Below are 24,506 nucleotides of genomic sequence, written 5' to 3' on the forward strand. Positions count from 1 at the left end.
CTAGCGCTGTGTTTGGGGAACAGAGCTATTCTGATCTGCTCCCAGTGTGCTTTGCAATCTCACTCATTTGCTTTGTGGACACAAATAAACAGACCTTGAGTTGCAGCAGTTTGAGTGCAACGCTGTATTTGACAGCAATCTGGCCACACGCCACATGTGGTTTAGTTAGGAGCAGACAGAGGTGGGACCAAGTCATTGTTTTGCAAGTCACAATTAAGTCTGAAGTCTTTGCACTCAAGTCCCAAGTCCCAAACTTTGAGTTTCGAGTCCTAAACAAGTCATTTAATGTGCTTCTTCATGGTTTTCTCCTGCAACTTGATTGGATGCTGTCGGATCGTTTCAAACAAAGTGGATCTGGGGAATTAAGTGTTGAATTGCTGGGAATGAATCCCGTCAGTTGATTCAGGATATGAAGAGAAATTAATTGATTCGTGGCACACTTTTTAAATAATATACTTTTTAATCTTTGGGCTTGAGGGGAAGGTATCAAGTACTTTCAAGTTAAAAGGCTCAAGGCCAAGTGAGGTCACGAGTAGGGGTGTAACGATCCATCGATCCGGATCAATATATTGATTCAGCGAGCGGCGTAACTTTAGCGAGTGTATGAAGTGGCATTAAATGAGGAACAGGTACCTCAAAACTGTGCTTAGGGACTCGGTTACTCAGAGACTAGTTGGATTAGACCAACCAAATGTGTATACAGTATGTGTTGTCAAAGTTTGCTCAACAGTGGTGAAAGAAATCCTCTTTACTTAAACTGTTAAAATGACAATAACATTATAAGAAATTTCCATCATCCCACAATCCATGTTGTAACAATCTTGAGGCATTAGTTTGACCAGTCAGTGATATTCAGTCCTCTTCTGTGGTTGATCTCAGGCCATCATTAAGTACTATCTCAACAGCAGGGACTTTCTGAACTAAAACGGAAACTACACATGTTCCTGTGGAGGAAATGCAGGTTAACTTCCTGAGTTTTTAAAAGCAGTCCTGGGTTTCCCCTCAAAGTTCCTGTGGTGCAAAAAGCCCCAAAACAACAACAACTTACTTCTTAATCTCGTCCTCCACGGCGGTCACTCCGTCTTTATGTGGCAGCAAAATCTTGTGAGTGGAGCTGCCGAAGTCACACAGCACATAGTTTCCCTGGTCGTTCAGCAGGATGTTTTCAACCTGACATAAGAAACAGACGGAGGTTTTAGACCTTTTAATGAACAGAAAAACATGAGGAAAGTCACGAACGAAAACTCAACATCCAACATTTTATAATCAGTATCTGATAGATGCAGTTGAATCTAAGTTTGTCTTGAGATGTTTGGTCTGACAAAGACCAAACATCTCCTTCCTTATGGACAATCGGCTCGTATAATTTAGTATAAGCTAGACTGTGGGTGTGATTGAGACGCATCATCCCATCAAAACCACATCAGCTGCGAATCTGAAATAGATTGTGGCAGACAGACGAACAAACAAACAAGACGAAGCTAATCCCCCAATTAAATCATAATGGGCATGGAAGACAATTAGTGGATCAAGTCGCTTGTAAAAACTCACAAATCCCACTAAACTGAATTAATACACACAGTGATGGAGTAGTGAGACGAGCCCTCGTTACAGTAACTCTGCCACAGGAGTCTCATCATGGCTGCTCTGTCGCCTGGCACACAGGAGGCACATTTCAATAACAGCTCAGTCTGAAAACAGATGTGGTTCTCATCTGTATGTTAGCAGATGCGTTTGTTTTTTGGGTGTCAAGCCTCCGTTTTTAGATCATACTTTTAGGGTAGCAGCAGAGAGATTCCAAGTTGTCCGATCAAAATGTACCTTAAAGGGAGATTTGTCAAGTATTTAATACTCTTATCAACATGGGAGTGGGTAAATATGCTGCTTTATGCAAATGTATGTATATATTTATTATTGGAAATCAATTATCAACACAAAACAATGACAGATATTGTCCAGAAACCCTCACAGGTACTGCATTTAGCATAAAACAATATGCTCACATCATAACATGGCAAACTGCAGCTCAACAGGCAACAACAGCTGTCAGTGTGTCAGTGTGCTGACTTGACTATGACTTGCCCCAAACTGCATGTGATTATCATAAAGTGGGCATGTCTGTAAAGGGGAGACTCGTGGGTACCCATAGAACCCATTTTCATTCACATATCTTGAGGTCAGAGGTCAAGGGACCCCTTTGAAAATGGCCATTACAGTTTCTCACATGTTTCATATGATACCAATATCTTCACTCTAGCTTCAAAACTGAGCACGCTACAACCTAAATAACGCAAGTTGCGTTGATGCGTTATGCACTAATCGACTTAGAGAGGGCAGCTCCAATAAAAACAACAAAGAAAGGTGTGAGGAATGATGAAGAAATGAAGGCAGGGGGAGGAAAGATGGGAAACAAGTAGCAAATAAAGAGGACAGAAAGAAAACAAAGATGAGACTGGCTGAAAGTGCAACAATGTTATAAGATGTAAAATGTAAGATCTGAAAATAGAAAGCCAGTGAGGCATTTGTAGGAGGAGGAGGAGGAGAGACCAAAACGAGTATCTTGAATCTGTCCAAGGAAACGCTGAGCTAATGAAAGCAACACAGTGTCTCAATACTGTTGACAGCTCAGGGTTAAGGGCTTTTTTTTCTTTTTTTTGCACTCTCACTTCCCCTGGCGATGCGTGACTGGGCCTCCGTGGTCTTTTGTGTCCCTTCGATGTGTTACGTAAGCCATGTAGGCCGAACAGATAGACACAGACAGCGAACAGAGGACGGGCCTGTGAAGCTGAAGGGACCGCACTGTTTAGAGGCTTGTCCAACTGGACGGAGTACAGCGGCCCACTGACGGGGCACTGAGGAGAATTCAACTAGGGTGGGAAATTACCGCCGGCCTCCGAGCATCAGCAAAAACAAGGGGAAAATCTGGCTCGTAGCCACTCTTGATTTGAAAATCTGTTAGCTGAAAGTTAGCGAGGAATTTCAAGATGTAGCAGCTATTGTGGCCCGTACAAAGAGTAAGTTTAGTGCAGGAGGGGGAAGAGGAAAAGGAGGTGGATGAGTATCAGAGGGGAGGAAGGAGAGGAAATAAGAGAGCAAGCTGGCAAAGGAAGCGGGGGAGCGTAAGAGGAAGCAGAGGAGTCAGAAGAGTGTTTCTTTCTTCTGCTGACCAAGCAGATTTACTTTATCACGGAAGTATATAAACATCATCTGACATGACATTTAATAAATAACCGTTCCAAGTGGCAAACCACAAGTTCCTCCTTTTGATTTTGTTGACATCTTTCGAAATCTATTGCTGCAGATTTTGTGCAGAGCGCCGCGATTCAGAAGTTGAACAACCAGTGTGGAGAGTATTGAGACATCACTTTAAAGGAAGTTTCTATTCAGGAAGTTTGTAGGCGACACACTTTGCTTTTATCGCTCACGGTAATAAATCCCCAAATACTCTTTAACGATTCTGTTCCAGGAATATATATTTGCTGCCGTGACTATTCTGCATGCATGGAAACATTTACAATTACTGAAAGCAGCTTCTCTAATCATTAAAGTAAATTGTTAAAGTCTCTAAATCTGAGAAAGTAATTCATTCAGGTGGGTGGCGGGTGGATGATTTATGCGTACACACAGACAACATCAACATCGGACAACATCAGAGCCGATCCGCGCATCACTAATGTGGGCATATTACAGAAAGTCAACTCTTTATCTACTGACACCTTGGACTCTTTTTCTGACATTTTACAGAGGTGTCCTCCTCACCTTGAGGTCTCTGTGGATGACGGGCGTCTTGCATTGGTGCAGGCGGGCCACGGCCTCGCAGCTGTCACAGAAGATGTGGAGGACCTCGGCCTCAGTGAAGCCAACGTTCAACCGCTGGTTCATCTGCTTCACCACCTGACCCGCTGCAGGAGAGACGTGGAAGGAAAAAGCTTCAGGTCAACAGTTCAAGCTGGGAGACCAAGCAGCAGCCAGCATGTTTGGTGTTTTGTCCAGGGATGTTTTTTATTATAGACACATATTATAAACTGAAACTTCGATGAAGCTGAATTGATTGAGTATAAAACGGTTTCAGAACATGTGTGTATTTACAAACAGAGATGTTGTACCTTTACAGTATTCCATGAGGATCAGGACCTCCCAGACGCTGTCCGACACCGCGTTGATTGTGGAGTCCAGGTAGCCGACGATGTTCTTATGGCCCGACAGCTCCTTCTACACACGGGAGGAAAAGATGGGACTGATCAGGACAGAAAAACACACAAGCATTCAAGAAGAAGAAGCTGTGCATCTCTAGAGTTAAGGACATAACTGACTACACAAGCCTCAAAAAACACAAGGAAGGTAGTTATTCAGGCGATTACAAAGGACATATGTGGATTGTGTACACAAGTGCTGATGAGTATTCATGTTTGAACTTGTGTTGTGTTGCTGCTATATTTGTTCAGCAACAGGAAACTGTTACTCAATGTACAATTTAAATGATGCATGAACAACTGCTGTCTGGAATAAGTCTCTGCTGTTGCTTCATGTCTTTGTAAGTGGAATAAGCAACAACTTATGTGCACTGCATTAAAGAGGACAGATAAGTTAGATCAAATACAGATAAACCACTTACATTGCCTAAAGTTGCTAGCTGTGCTTTTCCTGACAATGTGTGAAACCCAAAGTGTTTCCATCCTTTACTGGATGTGTAGTGTTTAACACGTTGGATTTAACATGTGAGGGTGCAGGTCGTATCCACGCAGACCCTCCAACGTTTTTCTACTTTCTCGTTTTGGCTCGCTGTGGTTTGTTTTGGTTGACGGATACGGAACGGATGTGACGTCATGTTACTCAGACTACAACAATAAAAGCGGTAACTTCCTTCTACCTCCGCATAGACTCAAATGAAGCAAATTTATAAATTCTCGCATTAAAAAAATCTATTTTTAGAATTGTAAAAATAAAAAAAATAAAACTTGCGATGCATAGATGAATCGATTTTTTTCCCACCCCAAGAGATCACATCCCAAAAAGTAAACCATCCAGCTGAAGTAAGTCTAGTCTCGTCTTTGCAGTCAAGCTACTGTGTGGGTGCTTTTTGTATTTCTTCATGTTCTTATGCAATGCTGAGCTCTCAACTCCACTAATCTTTCTTAACTTGATTCATTCGCTGGATTAAAGCATCACCGTGTTTGTTGTTTGTTAAATAACAGCATGAGAAGAGAGGCTTGTCGTGTGTTGTGAAAAACCGACACACCTACTGTACTGGAAGGCAACGTCCCAACAGGCCAGAACTGTGTCAATGTTTAAGGTCAGCTGTGTGGGTGAGTATTACACAGCCAATGAGGCAAGTGAACAGAAACACAAAGGCTAGCCTAACAGCTCAGAGTAGTGAGCTGTTCACTGACACACTGGGGTCAAACGTTCAAGACGAGACATCTGCTGTTGTCCAAGTTCGTACATGTCTGGTCGGCTACAGAATAAATGACAATATCTAACTTTGAATGGCATAAAACACCTTGAATTATCTGCTGTAATCACACGAGTGCCAGCTCTGTGTAATACATCAAAAGTCTTAGTCAATGGGCCAGGTGCATTAATACAATGTCACCCAGCACACAGCCAAGAGGCTTTAGTTCTTGCCAGACTGGAAATGCTGGCAAACAGGGCGGGTTAGGGAAAGTGGAATGAAGCCATTTACATGCACCTTGCTTTATGAGAACATGCGTCTTTTATGAAGGCCTGTGTCCCATTTCAAACACGAATTATGTCCTTAAATTTAACACCTGAAAACGGAGAATGCCCTTATGAAATGTTCAGATAATGAGCACAGTGTCTTTAGGTGTAAATGATGCTCTTTGTGCACAAAAAAAAGTGAGAGAAATCAGGGAAGGAAAAGCTGCTGAAACCAAGAATTAGTTTGACACTGCAAAAGAGCAGAGGAATAAAATGGTGTGGAGATCAGCAGAATTATGAGCTAATACTTTTATTTTCAGTTTTCAGTAAAGGTTTCTAATCTAGCATTACCACTAGAGGTCGACCAATAGTGGATTTTTAAAGGCCGATATAATAACAATAGTTTACTTTTGTAAATAGGGCTGCCATTATTTTCAGTGTTGATTATTTTCTCGATTAATCGATTAGTTGTTTGGTCCGGAAAATGTGGATAACTCAAAGATATTCCGTTTACTGTCACAGAGAGTAAAGAAACCAGATTAAAACCAGATCAAACCGATTGATCGGTTATCAAAATAGCGATTAATTTAATAGCCGACAACTAATCGATGAATTGTTGCAGCTCTTGTTTCAAATCTGTCGCAGATGATGGCAAAAAGTTTAATTATATATATATATATATATATATATATATATATATATTAAAAAGATTGCCTGTTTATTTTTATTTTTTAAGTTTAAGTTTTTTAATTTATTTTTTTTAAGTTAAAGGTTTTTTCAATTCTTTTGTTTTTTATTTTTTTTAAGTTTTCTTTTCGTTTTTTTATTTTATTTAAGTTTTTAAGCTAATTTTACCATCTTTCTCTCGTCCACTAAAATGATATCTGGTCTGCATACGCCGTTTTTAATAAATCTGTTTTTTGTCACTCCAAATTTAATAATATCCTGAAGTGTGATTTAGTGGATTACATCATTGGAAACATTTTTTGCAATGGGTGATGCACTTACAGTACGACTGGCCAGGATTATTTCTTATGCGTCCCGTACATTGTTAAATGCCACTCTTACAAACCATTAATGTTGGTGCATATTCCCGGGGAAAGGAGGATCCTTAAGTGTGCGATTTCATTTCATGAACGGATGCTTACGTGGCTGGATTATTTAGAAGAGAGAACGCCAAACTGGTGCAGTAAGCAAGTTAAAGTAACAGTGAATGATTTTTTTTCCTCCTGTCTGACAGCTTAATCGGTCCGCCTCTAATTACCATAACCTACAGCTGCACAGTTAAGCACAGGTTATGATATACGTCTTGATTCCTAGTCCCATGATTGGTGTGTGTAAATCAAAACTATTGTGCAATGAACACACTTAAAATGAAGCTCTTGCAATAAAAGACAAGCAGGAAGTCCTGAGAGATAACGTCTCGAACAACTAAACACTGTGCTGCTGCTCTCACCATGATAGTGATCTCTCTCTTGTAGACATTCAGGTCCGGGACGTTGTTGACGTACATCCTTTTGAGAGCGCAGCGGACGCCGCTGTGCGTACGGGCCAGAAACACCACCGAGAAGCCTCCTGGAAAAAACACAAGATGATGACAAGTTAGCATTACATCAGCATACTTAAGTACTTTAAGGATAAATCGGGCAATGCTCACACGAGACTAGACTCTCCACACAGATTTCCTCATGACAGCAACAATTGAAATTTACACGTACATGGTTGATCAAATCTTCCATTACAAACTATTTTTCCCCCCAAACATCATCAGGGTTTTTCCTGGCTCACAACGAGGGCAGACGTGGCACCATCTTGATCACGTGTACCATGCCTTCAACTGGCTCCAGCAAACACTTTCTACATGCAACGTATTAAGTGTAATTTATTAAAAATGTGAATCCCTGGATATTAAATTTTCATCTGCAATTTTCTGTAGTGGTCCCGGTAATATTTGTTCCTAAATGAACTGAAGTAGCATATCACATGACATGGTTAAGCTGTATGTTTGAGACTGAAAATGTGATATATTAGATATATTTTAAAACAATTTGATTTTACTGGCAAAATATTATTTATACAAAAGGTATATCTCCTGTATTTTAAATATTTCCCTCTCACAGACAGTTTTATGAGACAGCATATCTTTTTTTTTTATAATTTATTTAGATTATTCTATTTCCTAATTTAAATGATTTGCTTTTATCATGTTCTACAGATGTCTGTTTGTAATTGATAAAGTGGGAAAAAAGTTCATTAAATATAAAAAAAATATATAAACTACTTTATTTCTCTACATTTCCGTAAACAGACGCTTACTGGCGTTGTAAAACAGCGTTCAGGCACACATGGTCATAAACGGCAGCTGGCGATATAAAACTATATTAAAACATTAAACAGCGGGTCGGCTTTCCGTGTTTATGATTGATCATGGAGTGTTTTGTTTTCGTTAATGATATTTGTTTTGCTGTGGTAGCAAAGACGTTACCAGCGGAAACTCTGAGGCGCCTGTTCATTTTGAAAGCACGATAACTGATGATGTAATTTCATCACTTGCTCAGTCAAGTCAGTCAGTCAGTGACAGACTTCAGCGTTTATAGGGCTGGCTCCCGCTTTGCAGCAGTCCAGCCAAAACCAGTTGGCTCTTTTCTTCCTCTTTAGCATTTTGGTAGCACCTCTCCGGGTTCACTATACTGATATAACACATTTTAGCAACGGACAAGGTTGTAAAAATCCTGTGATAATCTATTATTTCCCATCATTTTAATTTAAATGTTTTAATGACAACAATATATAGGCCCATTCAATGCAGTTTTTGTCAAATTCAGATAATATCTCCTCATGGTTCGCTTTCTGTCCGTTCTGCATGTGTGCGCTGCAAAAAATCCAGTGTTCATACACAGCCCTATCTTATTGGACTGAAGACTGACTCACAGCGGCACACAAGGTGGCGGCGCTCGCTGTGTGTGTGTGTGTGTGTGTGTGTTTGTGTTTTTTTAATAATTGATATACAGAACAAGCTTAAAGATTACGGATTTATAAGGGCATGGAGAAAAAGGATGAGCCATCTCTTTCCATGTCAACACACAGAAGCAGATGAATGATTTTTTTCCTGTAGTCTTTGCCTCGGACGGACGACTTCTCACAGCTGTTTTCATTTTGTTCTGAAGGCTGGACCCGGCTGAACTCTGCTACTACACTAGAGACTGGAGTTACCAGACTCTCTGAACGTGGGATTTCCTGATCCTGCAAGCACTCGCTTCACCGGGAGGAAATCACGCAGCATGCTCTCCTTCTGCACCCGTAGCTGTGATCCGTATGGTCACACAGACACGCACCAAGGCCTCAACTTGCAATTCATAAGCTCAACTTGCACTGGGTGACTGTATTTTTGGTGGGAAGCGGGGTTTCTGTTGGAGTGTTGACTGGGACAAGGTGTTCAGCTGTTGTCCCTGTCCTCTGTGCCTCTCTGGGTGAATGGACTCTAGCACTGTGATGGGACAGTCCACGGTCTCATTAGGAGAGGATCACTGAGACACTGAGTGGTGGGCATCAAAGTCCACTGACTGAGGAGCAGAGAGAAAGGATCAACAATGGCGCGCTTGTTGCCTAACAAGTTACCTTAGGTCAGCTGAAAAACAGCATGGTGTTGGACTGGGAATGTGGACGTGAGCTGAAGTGACCAGTGGGCACAAAGAGCCTCATTGACGAGTCCCTCAACGCTACGTTTAGAAGAGGGCTGTCAAAGTTAACGCGATAGTCAGAGTGAAGATACTGGCATCATATGAAACTAGAAAACCTAATGAATCCATCGGTACCAACATGTCATACTAGCTTGTCGTGAAGGAGGTTAAATAACGCTCCAAACTTGCGCTAAATTTTGGCAAGGAAAAACTGTCATGGTCATTTTCAAAGGGGTCCCTTGACCTCTGACCTCCAGATATGTGATGGGTACCCACGAGTCTCCCCTTTACAGACATGACCACTTTATGATAATCACATGCAGTTTGGGGCAAGTCATAGTCAAGTCAACACACTGACACACTGACAGCTGTTGTTGCCTGTTGGGCTGCAGTTTGCCATGTTATGATTTGAGCATATTGTTTTATGCTAAATGCAGTACCTGTGAGGGTTTCTGGACAACATCTGTCATTGTTTTGTGTTGTTAATTGATTTATAATAATAAATATATACATACATTTGCATAAAGCAGCATATTTACCCACTCCCATGTTGATAAGAGAATTAAATACTTGACAAATCTCCCTTTAAGGTACATTTTGATCAGATAAAGATCTCAGAGGTTATGTTGGTGTGAGGACAGTGCAAAATGAAAACCTCAGGCTAAAATAATTCATGCAGGTTAAACCTGTGTGTCCCCATGATGACAGTAAACAGAAGATGACAGACCTGAAAGTCAGGCAAGATAAACTACCTGAAGCGTTGTGTTTGCTTGTATGCAGTGACAACAGAGAGAGTTACTCTAACAGCCCTTATCATATTAGAAGAGGTGACGGATGTCGTTCTGCAGCACAGAGAGATAAACAGGCAGCTAATGAGACAAAAGACAAGCTGCTATAGCAGAGCTGCAGCTGATAATAAAGCGAGGCAGACCGTTCGATAGTGTAAATAAGATACTAACGCAAAATGCAGTTTATTCTTTTAATATTCTATTACAAACGTGAAAAGCTTTCACCTTGTGTGAGGCTGAGCTGAGATTATTTTCAATGCAAACAATTTCTTTGATTAATTGATTAGTTGTTTGGTCTAAAAAATGTCAGAAAATATTGGAAAATGTGGATCAGTGTTTCCCCAAAGCCCAAGATGACGTCCTCAAATGTCTTGTTTTGTTCACAACTCAAAGCTATTCAGTTTACTGTCATAGAGGAGTAAAGAAACCAGAAAATATTCACATTTAGGAAGCTGGAGTTAGATAATTTAGAGGTTTTTTTCGTAAAAAAATTACTAAAAAACGATTAATCGATTATCAAAATAGCGATTAACTCAATAGTTGACAACTAATTGATTAAATTATGTCGCAGAGGATGGCAAAAAAATTAAATATGATATATATATATATATATATATTTTAAAAAATATCTGTTTTTAAATGTATTTATTTTTAAGTTTAAGTTTTTTCATTTTTTTATTGTTATTTTTTTTATTTAAGTTTTAAAGTTTTTTTCGGGTTTTTTTTGTTTTCTTTTAGTTTTTTTTGTTTCAAGTTTTTAAGTTAAGTAAGTCTTTTTTTAATATTTTAACTTAATTACCATTTTCTGCCGGCCTCACCTAATTTTACCGTGCTGCTCTTGTGTCTACCATCTGTCTGATTCCATGTGAATGCAGAATAAATCTACACAGTTTCACCTAGTTTGTGGCCTCATTTCAAAAACATCTCAGATGCTGTTGATTTTTAATGCCACTGATCCAAAGATTAGCATTTCTACTGCTGACAGTCACAAGGTCGGGGTTAGCTGCATATAGACGAATGATAAAATCTAGACAATGAAAAATACAAACTGCTGATGAGACAGCGAGCAGCTAATAAAACCTCATGCTGATGCTGCTGAAATGGGAAACATAAAGAGAATATCAAATACCCGTCGCAAAGTAAACAAAATACAGGAACGGAAATCTGTCAGGGAATTTATTTAAATATCACTGATGCAGGGCAGAAATGCTGAATGCATGAATGGAGCTACCCAGTAGTTGTATCAGCAGACCTGCAGCCATCCTAAAAAAAGATCAAGCTGAAGCAAAAATTCTGCCAAGACAAAGTACAAGAGCCAGAGCTGTTTACGTCTGCTGGATGCTGTTCATCGATTCGCCTCGGTCTGCCCTGTGTGCTAAGGTTAGCTTGATGGTCACTCCAAACGGATGGACCCGGCTTAAATTGATTTCCTGCAACGAGGCAGTTGAGTGCAAAGCCATCCAGAGACCCGGGGGAGTGGGAGTGAACTTAAGCCAGAAAACTGAATCATATGACACAGTGGTATGAAAGAGCTACTGTTAAAACAGCAGGATGCACTCACTTCTGAAGACTTCCTTCAAGCTGAAACTCTGATGCAGAGTCTTCTTTATGACCCTGCTGTATAAGAAAAAGCTACCTGTGAGTCATCTAAAGCTTTATGCACTGCTTTGACACAAAGATGTAGGATGCAGACGTAGTAAAGATCAAACTTAAGGCAAGAATGGAGGCAAGAAGATGTGGGGGTTGCATGGGCCGGATGACAGATTTTACAAGGCAAAATCCATTTGCTCGGGCAAAGGGCCAAAAGGCTGAAAAGAGCAGGCTGTTTAAGCATGCATGGACAAGATACAAAAGAACAGCTAACCTTCGCACAAAAAACTAACTGGAGAGCTACACTTAACATCCAAACAACCAAATTCACTCCCACTGTGCTGCCTTAGAGCAGATTTTTCTTTGGTCTGACACTGTTGACATGTTGACTTGGAGTGAAGTGAAGTCAAATGAGGGTTTACTGATTATAAAATGAATCCAGTCTGAGAGAATAATCTGTTCATATCTTGTCTCCAACATGCTCCAATTACAAGCATCTTGTTATTGTCTACAACAGTGGTTCCCAAAGTGGGGTCCAGGGACCCCCAGGGGTCATTGAGGGGGTTCCAGGGGGTCTCCAGCAAAAGGGGAATAATTTATTTTCACTATAATTCCATCCATAAGTAACGCAATGACATCATGTACAACTATTTTGGTCATGGGTTTCATACACACAAATCCTCAGATGGGGGAGCCTGGGACAAAATGTTATCATATGTGGGTCCATGGTATAATTTGCGTCAGTTTAGGGGTCTTGACGTGAAAAGGTTTGGGAACCACTGGTCTACAATACGCAGAGACTGTATAAAGAAGTGGATGTAGTCACCATGACGTCACCCATTGGTTTGTGGACTGTAGTTTTGAGGCCTTGAGTTCAGCATTTTGGCCATCGCCATCTAGTTTTTTGGCCATCACTATGGCCCAATCCTCCATGTTTATTTGTTTTTATCAAACTATCAAACATTAAGCAAAATTAGAAGAAATTGATGAATAAACCAGCTGTGTAATATAGTCTAATGCTTGCATATCTCTGATTTCATGTGTTTTTAATGTAGGCTACCATCTTAAATCCTGAGTCCTAAGTCTGTGAGTGTGGACACTGAGATTGGGCCCATCTTGTTTTTTTGCAACCAGAAGTGACACGAGAGGCTGAATAAGACATTTTTAGGCAACCAAAATGTTAATGTTAATAACTTTCATGAAGTGAAAACACACTGTGAAAGGGTTAAAGTTCTGCGAAGAAAATACGGACAACTCCCAGACCGGTCAACGCCGTGGTAGCGACCTGTCAATCACAAGGTAGCCCCGCCCTAAAGCATCCCCTGCTTTATGGTCTATGTGACTCTAAATGGGACCATAATTTACTAAATGAACATCATGCTGTATTGAAGAAGACTTGAAACTAGCGATTGAGACCATAAACTCATGTTTACAATGTTTACTGAGGTAATAAATCAAGTTAAGAAGTAGAAGCTCATTTTCTCATAGACTTCTATACAAATCAGACTTCTTTTAGCAACCAGAGGAGTCGCCCCCTGCTGGCTGTTAGAAAGAATGCAGGTTTAAGGCACTTCCGCACTGACAATACATACAAGGTCAAGATTAGTTTTGGACCCGTAAACTTCATGTAGTGTACATTAGACTTTCACAGAATATACACACACCCTAACACTGGATTGTTGACTGTGATTCCCTGACTCCAGCTGTTACCTGTCCGTCATTAGAAACCAACTATTTCACCGATCCTGGTAGCCGGCGTTGTGTCGATAGAGATGGAGGCCTCGGCCCAGTCCATCCTACTAAACGCTTCATGTCTGCCTGCTGGCCTCCTCTGGGACTGCCTGAGACCATATGCTCCAGGATCAGATTCTCACTAAATCACCACCGTTGGGCCTTTGTTGCCTCCCATGACTATGCCAGCCACGGAGGAGGTACACTATTGGGAGTGTTATTCTCCTGAGTGGCTCTGGATGGAGTGATTTATTTTAGAGGGGACTTTGTGCCCAGCATACCAACTTCCTGGACAAATAAGGGACCCCTAAACAACACAAACTGTACAGGAGACTGGCTTCAACCTACGACAAAAACAAAGCTGTCTGTAACTAACTGACAGCGACGACACAGATGCAAACAATAACATGCTTCGTCAAACAATTGTATTACTTCTTTCAACCTTTAGAAAGGCAGCGCAGACCAGATCCACTCCTTCCGTCCGTACCTTTCACAATAAAAGCCCTAGAAATATAATATTCACAGGTGACTATTCTGCATTTTCGGGTTGTTTATACGTCACGCCCCCGGTGTGTAAAGGCCTCGAGTCTTGAGCCTTGCTTTGGAGGATTTTTTTATTTAATTATTGGAAAGATCCAATAAGGTTAGGCTGCTAAAATGCTATTGAACCTCAACGCTAAGAGCCAAGAGCCTGTAGCTCATTTTAGAAGAAGTTAATCTGCACATTTTTTCCATGTTTCATGAACCATCTGCTTTCTCATGTCCTCACATCTCTTAAGCAATCTTAAACCCACTAGCTATAGCAAAATGGTTTTAGAGTGACACATGGGTTTACTTAAAAGATGTCCGTGCAAATCAGAGGATGATTTATTCCAAGTTTGAGTTACACAGAGTGATAACACAGCACAGCAAGGTTCACATGCACAGAAGTGTAACTGGAACCTTTTCAGTGTATTAAAGCATTGCTGACGGGCATGTCTAACTCTGGTACTCAGGGCCCATTAGTCACATCTCGCTGTTATTGTACCTCGTCTGTTAGCCGGCTGCACTGTGGAGAGGAGATGGGAGCACTTCACGGTGAGGACATGGTCAGTTGTCAGTGACAGTTGGGAGGAAAACCCCGAATCCATCAGGCCAAGAAGACAGGAGGGGGGTACTGACATTACAGCCTGGTGCTGAGCGAGGGCTGTAATTACTGGAGAATTTTTCCCCGGCCCTGCATCAAGCGCTAGGGGACCCTGACATCACTGCAAAGCCTGACTAACTAGGACAGTCACAGGCAGCCCACATGACAGCCTGTGGAAGAGGCTTGAAAGAGGATCTCAACAGCCTTTGCGAAACAGATACTCAGCATGCCTTGTGATATAGGCAAGGAAAAAAAAACTTCAAAAAGTGGCAGAGGAGTGTCTCAACAAGTGAGGATTAGAGGATTTAGTAACATGCTGCGAACAGAGTTTATAGTTTCTGCTCAGGCGCACGGCGCAGATGTTCTTCCTCTGAAGCATGAGGTCATCTGTGATAACAGACCACTCTCTGACCAACAGTCTTTCTCTTCACAACTCTCTCCCTCTCTCTCTGTCTCGATTCACTCACTTCAACCCACAGCTTTATACTTAAGTTGGCGTGACGTCTTAGCTTGTTAAAAAGCTAGAATGTAGTTCAATTCAAAGTGTCTCCTTCAGCTGCAGGGCTGCTTTTAAGAGGGGAGAATGCCATTTCTTTTGGAGCAGGCTTAGGTATTTCCTCCTGGAGGCCCCCATCCCCTAACATGAACCCACAACACTTCCCCTACAAGTCCTCACAGTTGTAAAGCTTGACGATAAGAGCTTAAAACAACATAAACGAAGCCTCTGGTTTGCACTACATTACAAAAAGTGTGAAGGATATCTCATCATCCTTTTAGTTTACAAAGTTAAAAAAAAAGTGAAAGTGGTTATTTGAATACTTTTGTTTTATATTCTATTAAAATTATGAGAAATCAGGGGGAAAAGTTATGTAGGACAGAACCTGCCAAAATCTAAAATAAATGAATAAATAAATGACTCGAATAAATATGTCATTAAATGCAGCAAAAATGTTATTAAAAATAAATGTAGCCATTAATTAATTGATAAAATCTGACATAAATTGATATTTCTGTTTTTATTTGCATCTTTATCTATTTATCTTTATATTAAATCCCTTATTTATTTACTTATGTTTAATTTTCCCTTTTTTATTTATGTATTAATTCTTAATATTTAAATGTATTTATTTTTTGCATTAATTTTTTTTATTAATTATTTTATAAAAAAAATTTAAATGTATATATTTATTTTTGCATTCATTTTCATTTTTTAAATTTATTTATTTTATATTTATTTTTAAATATGTTTGTTTATTTTTGCATTTATTTTTTATTTAGTTATATCTGCACAATTTTTCCTTTGCATTTCACCCCTTATTTATTTCCCCAAACGTATTTATTTATGTATTTCTTTACACATTTCTTCATACATTTCTGCCTCATTAAATGAGGGGGCTGTCACTCAACGTGTGTCATCATGGGGTAAAATTACAGGCACAAATTAAAACAGAAATAAATATTGTTATCAACTGCTAAATTTCTGGTATTGTGATATCCCTAACCAAAAGTAGATGATAAATACCATCCTTCTACATTGCTGCATTCTGCATCTAGACTAACTGGTGCCATTTTTCCGCAATAAATGGAGGAAATGGATTTCCATCAACAGGCTTCAAGGTCTGGCCAGTTTGCCGCGCTGTGCCAGCTGCGCTCGCTAATTACCAATAATGACTTTTTGATCCCCAGCACTTTAGCAAATCCTTCGAGATTTGGTATTATACAGACTAATACGGGAAAGACTTTTGTTCTTTGGCTGGTTGATGTAGTGACCAAACAAGCCATTTGGTAACTGAGTTACAACAAGCCTGCACAGCTGAAAATAAAGGCAGCCGCAAACACAAGTCAGTTTCATACTAGAACTCAATCACCGACCAGCCACCCTGAGATTTCTCACCTTCTTCAGGCACTAACAGACATCAGTTCACAAACACCAAGCCCTTGTAACCCACTTTAGGCTAACAACTATCCGTTAAAAACACTGCTTAATCCTTTTCTCTCGAGTCCTCAAAACTTACACTGAAGCAAAATTCAGGAAAGCATCAGTGGCCTAAAAATAGACATGCACTTGCTTTTAGCGAGCAGTTGAAAGATTCTGCACTCGGTGAGCTGTTTCCTGACAGAACACAACACCACCATGTCATCTTTTCTGGACCTTTCATGGTAGAAATCCTGCTCTGGTTTTTGGATGGATGAAGATCTTTGAAAATGGGCAAATTCTGATTCTATATTTATAGCAAGTTAATTATTTTACAAGTTTTTTTAACTACTGTGCCTCAAGTTGCTCTGATGTCCTCCTTCCTGGAGATATACTTGCTTTTGAACCACATGTTGCGTTCATTTCTGTTGATGTACACAACCAAACGCTCCAAACGGACGCAGAATACGCGAGGCAGCCATCATTCGCACGCAAATGCGTAATTAAAAACAAAATTTCTGCGTCAGAAAAATGTCATAAAATCCTATATTAATATTATTTTCTCACTTTCAGAGTAAAACCTTTAAACCAACTTCAGTCCTGATCATCACTACCAAATATTCCTCCATTTTCGCTATTTTAACCTTTTAAATGCCAGTTTGTTTACATTATGCCACTGTTGTTGTTTTTACACAAATTTGAATTATTTTATTTTAATGTTTTTCAATGAAAATGATCTTTCCCTCTAATACTGCAAATCATATCACTCTTGCAATATCAGTCAAAATAATCGCAATTAAACATTTTTTTTAAATCCTACAGCCCTAGTCTGAGTGTCTGTATTTTGGCTACACTTTTAATTATAACCTCTATTATAGATTACAGGTGCTGATGTTGAACTCCCTAATGATGCACAAGGATAAAACATAAACAAAGATAACATTGCACTCTGCTTAATTCACACCTGTTTCTCATCCCTTCACCACAGTTAACCTGCAAACACTGTCGCCTAAGTTTCCTCTTCCAGCCAAGTCAAATATGCACGACCACAGCAAGGAGATAACCAAGGTTGTTGCAGGTCAGATATTTTTAAACTTTTAGAGGTGAGGGAGGCGCTCTGCCAAAACACAGAGGAGATAGTGGGATGCTGCAGGCATGCTGGACTAATATGAATGAAAAAGGTGCATTCGGAGCGGGAAAAACAGCTCAATCTGGCAAATGTTCCAACATCTAGGAGCGTGACTTGGTCATAAGCAGCATGCTGATCACATTTCTATGTTACCAGTTTTAGAGGACAAACACTTTTCACTTTAACTGTATAGTATGTGACTTAAATATGGAGCAAGATTTGCTTGTCGAAGAAAATGCGGTCAATAAAGAAAGAGATGAAGATAGTTTTGAGAATTTAAAATTAGTCAGAGGGGAACCCCAGACAGAAAAGGCTTTATGAATGACCAGCTCTGTCATGAGGAAATCCTTAAATGAACCTTTCTGGAATATTTATATCTTGTAAAGGTACTCTGTTTTTAGAAGATCCTCTAATCAAAAGGTGTCAAGTAGAATCTCTGACTCTTCATCCTACCTACAGGTACATCTGCTCTGTATTCAGCCCCACGCTGCTCTTCGTCACAATGGAGAGGTCACTTTCAGCTGGCAAGTGCCTCGTACATCTGCTTAGTACCAGTGCCGAGTTTGAGCATGACAGCCTTGTGTGAATAACCTCTGATGCTCTATTTCTTTCCTATGATGTACTGTACAATATATAGTAATAATAATTACAATATCAACATTATAAATGAAGCTTTGATGCTTCAAACTATCCAGCACAGCCGTATTATTATTATCCTATTTCTATTGTTATTACCAGCAATGGAAGCATATGAACTCACTGTCTTTCCTCGAGAAATCCACGGCGCCCCGGAGGTAAGCTGATCGTTATAAACTGACCATTAACCTTTTATTAAAAGGCCATGTGTCACATAATAATAATAAACACATAGGCTACATATGATCCAGTCCAGTCATGAATGATGAAAACCAGCTCAGCATTTACACCCGTTACAAGAACATGCTTCATAGGAAATGCGACCACGTCGTAACTTTTCTACACAGACCTGCACACTTGGAATAATGACGAGCCCGTCGCAGGCGCGTAGAGTTGAGTGTGGGTTTATTATAGAAAAAACAACGAATGCTGAGTGACGGAGCAAAAGTTAAATTTTCTGTAGAATGCACAGAACGCAAAGATTCGTGTCAGCCTTGGTGTGAAAGGTTTCAACACGAAAAATATTTCGCATTTCCGTTTAGTTTTTTGGTTTTCGTCCCCGGTGTGAAAATGCATTTAGGCCGGAGACATACTTGCTTTTTAACCATGTGTTTGTGTGTATATATTTCTTTATATATCTGAAGAATCATGGATCAAAACTACAAACAATCCAGATGAAGATGAAGATGAAGAAGCACATTGGGAAAAGCCACAGGAAAATCAAACAGCACAGCATCCGTCGCAGTGAAGGTTTTTTAAACAAAGAAAAGCCAAAAGAAGAACTTTGAGTCATGCCCTGTCAGCTCTGTTTTACACCACCACAAATCTAACTCTCCTATCTCCTTATAACACACACCTCCATTCTGGTGTGCACAGTAACTGGCAAGTGAGAACTGCAAACACCACTGCAGACACTTCTGCATCACAAAATTGTCAACCTGAACTCCAGCTCCCCCTCCTTATTCATCTTCCACTTTACCCCATGTGTTAGGCACAGGAGCTTTGACTGCAATCAATCTAATTTCTACCCCCCCTCCCCCCGACTCAGGTGAATGATGTAAAGCACTTTAAAAGACAGATGCAAGTGTGTGAAGAAGTATCTCTGAAGAGCAAGTCCATAAAAGGAAATATGAGGAGGTGCAGCGATGAGTGGACATGTTATTTCATCCTGGGCTCAGCGCGCTGGAAGGTTCTGGCAGTCGGCTCTCATACATCTCAACTCAACAGTGTTTACAACTGAACTGACAGACACAAGTGGCCGTGCTCTGGAGGCTTTATGGAGAAACTGGGAAAGAGACAGAGATGCTGCTGGATCAGCTGTGAGAAAGAGAAGTTCAACACCATCCTGACATGCAAAGGAAAACAAGAAAAGAGGAGGGGAAAGGCACTTAAATCAGTGAGATTATCTGATCATGTCTGACCGGAGTGACATGTTGGCACCAGCTTGTTGACAGTGAGAGTGATGCGAGTCATTAAGAGTGATGCAATCATTCATCACTTCTGACCTGTCATCCAATCAGTGTAGTTATGCTGGAGTCAAGTGAACTCACATAAACCTATGATCAGTTTCCAACCTGCACTTCGTCTCTCCAGAAAGCTGACTCTGACTAGGAGCAGTTTTTTTTATCTTAAGTAGTGACAGCTTATTGACAAGAAGCCTGAGCAATATATTAACTTATGAGGTCCGGAGCAGCAACCAGAGGTCGGTGAGGCTCTATTGACATCGCTATGTTTATTATTTTTCTCCTAAATGAGTCTCATTTTTGAGGGGCTAAAGGTGCTCAGAAACTTATGACACTTTGCTGTAAATGTATATACAGTGGAAACCTCTTATTGATCACAGTTACAGTGATCAACTGCTTATATGGATCAAAAAGCTTGGGCAGAATCATTCTTATACAAATGCTGTTTAAATAATTTGCTTACAGTAATCAAGTAGTCTGCTTACAGTGTTCATTTTGGGTCTCATCATACATGAAAACATTTTAAATCTATGTTAGACTAACGAGAGTTGAATTTTTCTTTGTTATTTATTTTACTCCCTTGATACTTTTCCTCTGCTCTCCGGCTGGATAACTGAGGCTGATGCTGCTGCGTGCACATTGATATCATGACGGGAAAAGGGAAGTGATTTTCTCTGAATAAAAGACGAAAGCACGCGTGGAAAGCACCTGTGGTTGAAGCCGCACTCGTGTGAACAAGGAGCTCTGGCAAAGGGCCGCCGTTCTGCATGCTAAAAATGCTGCCGGCCAAAAATGGCACCCTTGGTGAGAGAAAGGCAGAAGAATTGGTGGCGACGGTCACGGAAATGCCCCTGACGTGCACAAAGGTGCGAGGGCCCATTCATCGCCGTTTGATTTATAATTAATTATTTATCACACATGAAATCTATCTTTTGGTTATCAGAATACTTATTTACATGTTGACCTCAAAATGACAAGTAAAGGACAACCTCTGACTGATTGACAGCTAAGTGCTGAAGAAACTGGCAGAATAGAACGTACTGTCCACAAGGAAACAAAAACATTTGACTTTTATTGATTACACAGACTTAAAAGACTACAACCCTTTGTGTATCACAGTAAGGGAGTGACAATGCCAGGATAAGTGTATTTAAACAAAGCATACAATTGAATTCTGAAGTACACCCATCATTATTCTCAGACAACCAAGTACACATACAAACTCTGCAAGCACATTCATAAAAGCTGTCCTCATTGAAAGTCAGCACAACCGAATAATTCCTTTCATAAAAAAAACACCAGAGGTAGTATTATGCTGTCTTTGATTTGAATCATGCTGCATTAACTGTTAGAATGTGTATCAAATATGGAGTGCTGATAAATCCACTATTTGTCAATACACTGATTAAAGACATAAAACCACCAGTGAAAGTACACTGAAGTGAAACGTTGTGAACTTCCACATCAATGTCCTTCTGTTTGGCGGTCTCCATGTGACCCGAGTGTTCACTCCCACATTTGGCTCGTCGCCCTCCTCAGATCGGGTGATGATGAATTGGGAGAAAATAATTCATTTGCAGTTTCACAAAAGGGGAGGGGACAGGGGGGGAGATGGCAACGCAGAGAGGCAGATACAGAAGGCCTCAATGAGCAAGCACAAAGGCAGCGATACCCATCACGGGACCAAGTGCTGCGTCGTACCAGCATTCTTTCTAGGGTGCTAGAATAAGACAACAAAGGGGACACAATGCGCCTATTCATCACCAGTACAGTATGCTAATAATGTAGATGGGAGGCATTCTCACCCCCCCTCCCCTGGCAGAGAGCGAGAGGATCAAATAGGTCATTCAAAAAACATTATCAAAAGGAACGCTCTGACCTGCACGACAACAATGATGATGATGATGATGGCAGTGACTAGTAAAACAATTACACCTGCACTTGTTTTAATCAAACTGCAATGTTATTCGTGTATGTGACAAATCAAAAGCATTTTGGTGTTTGCACCAAAACACCAAATGAAAAACATTGTTATTAATACCATGATACTGATTTAAACCATATCAGTCAGCTCTAAGCCTGCTGCTTTTCATCTTATCTAAACTCTATCAGACCCAAAATAGGCAGCAGATATCTACAGTATATTTACTTAACATTTGGCTTCAGCTTTCATTTTCTATAATCTCTGTAACAAAGCAAACTAAAGAAACTCACAACAAAGAGCTTATCAAATGTGTAACCGCACTTGCATTGATACATTTTTCTTCTGTAAATTTCTAGAAGTTCAGAGGCTGAAAAATCTGTTTGGTGACTGCATGGCGTTCGGGTTAATGGCGAAGGACAAGGTGAAACATGTTCACATGTTCAATGTGAACACAGCAGCTGTTTGCATGGAAACAGTGTTTGCTTTCGCTCCTGTTGACATGATCTGTGGCTTGTCGTGGTCGAGGAGTCCCTGCAACCAAAGGCTGAAAGTCTTACGCTGCCCTCATCTCTGAGACTTACAGAGCGCCATTATAAACGCCAGTGTGAACGCTTCATGATTCTGCTGACAGCAAGCAAACAAGGCAAATTTGTGTGAAGTCAGCATGTTGAGAGAATTTTGTTTTGTTTTGTGACAGACGTGTGACTCAGAGGATCAGTCAGCTGAGAGTCTATATGAAGAAGGTTTAAACGATGCAGGGAACCACTATGAAGCACAGAGTCCGCAGAGCTGTGATGCTTAGAAGATGTAGGTGACCCTAATTAGACGAGGCAGTGATGAATTACAACCTTGATGTTAACACGCTTGTAAAACTGCAAAGACAGGAAGTGAAACCACTGACCGAAGGTCTTCCTGTTAATTAGAAATAGACACTGAGAATTTACCAACACATGCAAACATGAACTGTTTACCTTGTACCTACAGTGAGGGGCAGGTAGTCATGTAACGCGGTCGTGGTCTGGTGAATAAATAACAGTGACATGAGGGCTATTATGCAAGTTAAGCTGACAACAAGATATGTTCCAGAGGCAGTTATCGGTTTAATGCTTAGCGGCTGTTCAGCAAATAGCTTGATTAAATATTCCGACTGCAGGTACAGAGCGATCAGTTTGGGAACAGTTTGTCTGCCCTCTTAAACAGCTACCTTAATAAAAACAATACGGGTGTATTCACCAGAAAAACTGTCTGTTTCCTCTGGATTAAAGAATAACACCTTTGAAGAAGACCTAGTATGCTTATCCCTTTCCTTTAGTGTGTTATATAGTTTTTTGTGCATGTAAAAGGTCTGCAAAGTTACAAAGTCCACGTTAAAGGGAGTTATTCTCCCCCACAGAAACACTGTTCTTGAACTGCCTGAAATGCCTCGCTTGAAGTCCCGCCTTTTCTTCCGTAATGTGGTGATGTCACCACGTAACACATTTGCATAGTAACTGCCTAGTAGCAGCTAGTTTGGCACGCCCTCAAACAAAGCTAGGTTAGGTTTAGGTTAGGTTTAGGTTAGGTTTGGGCGTCTAATACAGACAGGATGCCTCGGTGTGTCGGTATCAGACGCCGAGGGGCAAAGACCAAGCGGCGGTATTTGACAAGCTGGGAGTGAGAACGGGTTGCAGAGACACCTCTCTGATTTGCAAACTACATCCTCCAAAATGATTCTAAAGTTGAATCAGCACCTCTCTAAAAGAGTTGCAACAAAAATGTATTATAATCTTCATGAAGATTTGTTGCAAAACTGTTGCATTAGTTATAGCAATGTGTACCTAATAAACTGGCTGTGTGTAGGTGAGTAGGGGTGTCTGAGGACAGGGTCCCTGCATATTATTCATTTTAAAACTTTTCCAGACTTTTCACAGAAAACTACCAACTTTCCCTTCAATTTATCAAACTGATTTCCACACATTTCCTCAACTTTCAACTTCCAGGCCCTGACAAGGAACCCCGAACGACAAGAGTTAGTGGAGAAAAGGGGGACATGCTCACAGATGCATCCTGTTGCTTCATGTCATTTCTGAGTTGGAGACAGCAGCAGCAGATAGAGCTCAAGAGAAACCACAGAGGCTAAAGGGGACTGGAGGGAAATGACTATGTTCCTCCTCAATGTAAGAACTGTCCAGGCCTGCAGATAGGTCACTGGAAAAAAATAGCTAACCACATGGCATCAACTATTACGACTTCTGAGCTTGACTAAAGTCTCATTTTAAATTTTTAGGAGATGGTGTTTTGAACATAGATACCTGATCATTCAAACAGGGTTTCTCTTCTCCAGGAAACGACAGTTGTGTGTTGGAATTTAACCCTTTGAACTCAGCAGTAGTAATATAGTAATGGTCCTCCAGTGCCTATATTGGTATTTTTTTAGGGCTGTAAAAGTTAATACAAATTTGTTTTAACGCCACTTATTTCTTTAACGTAACTTGCGATTTTTCAGGTTGTAGTGGGCTCAGTTTTAAAGCTAGAGTAAAGATATCGGTACCAACCATGTCATACTAGCTTGTCGAGAGGGAGGTTAAAGCTAGTTGCTCCAAACTTGCGCTAAATTTTGGCGAGTAAAAACTGGCATGGCCATTTTCAAAGGGGTCCCTTGACCTCTGACCTCCAGATATGTGAATGAAAATTGGTTCTATGGGTACCCACGAGTCTCCCCTTTACAGACATGCCCACTTTATGATAATCACATGCAGTGTGGCTCTACTGGCTGTTCAAGCCGTGACATATACTATTGCTGAATGCACCCGATTGATCGTTGGTTCTCTGCTCGCCGTTTTAAACAGGAAACGACATGGCGGCCTGCTCGTAAACGTTCTGTTAT

At 40.5% G+C, this 24,506-nt stretch overlaps 1 protein-coding gene and 1 long non-coding RNA gene across 5 annotated transcripts in view; one reads left to right on the forward strand and one right to left on the reverse strand.

Annotated features, from left to right (window-relative positions):
• Nucleotides 1-24,506, forward strand: part of LOC141769934 (uncharacterized) — a 368,813-nt gene that overhangs the window by 67,220 nt on the left and 277,087 nt on the right. The gene's annotated exons all lie outside the window — the stretch shown is intronic.
• bmp2k (BMP2 inducible kinase) overlaps nt 1-24,506 on the reverse strand; it is a 57,923-nt gene that overhangs the window by 26,208 nt on the left and 7,209 nt on the right. For all 4 annotated transcript variants that reach the window (XM_074639465.1, XM_074639464.1, XM_074639462.1 and 1 more), the window contains exons 2-5: nt 7,115-7,233; nt 4,107-4,212; nt 3,760-3,902; nt 1,049-1,170 (exon numbers count right to left, since the gene is read on the reverse strand). In XM_074639465.1, the coding sequence (XP_074495566.1) occupies nt 1,049-1,170; nt 3,760-3,902; nt 4,107-4,212; nt 7,115-7,233 (490 nt within the window). The remainder of the gene's footprint in view (nt 1-1,048; nt 1,171-3,759; nt 3,903-4,106; nt 4,213-7,114; nt 7,234-24,506) is intronic.

Source organism: Sebastes fasciatus, chromosome 6 (genome assembly GCF_043250625.1).
Source record: "Sebastes fasciatus isolate fSebFas1 chromosome 6, fSebFas1.pri, whole genome shotgun sequence".
In the NCBI taxonomy this organism is placed as follows: Eukaryota; Metazoa; Chordata; class Actinopteri; order Perciformes; family Sebastidae; genus Sebastes; species Sebastes fasciatus.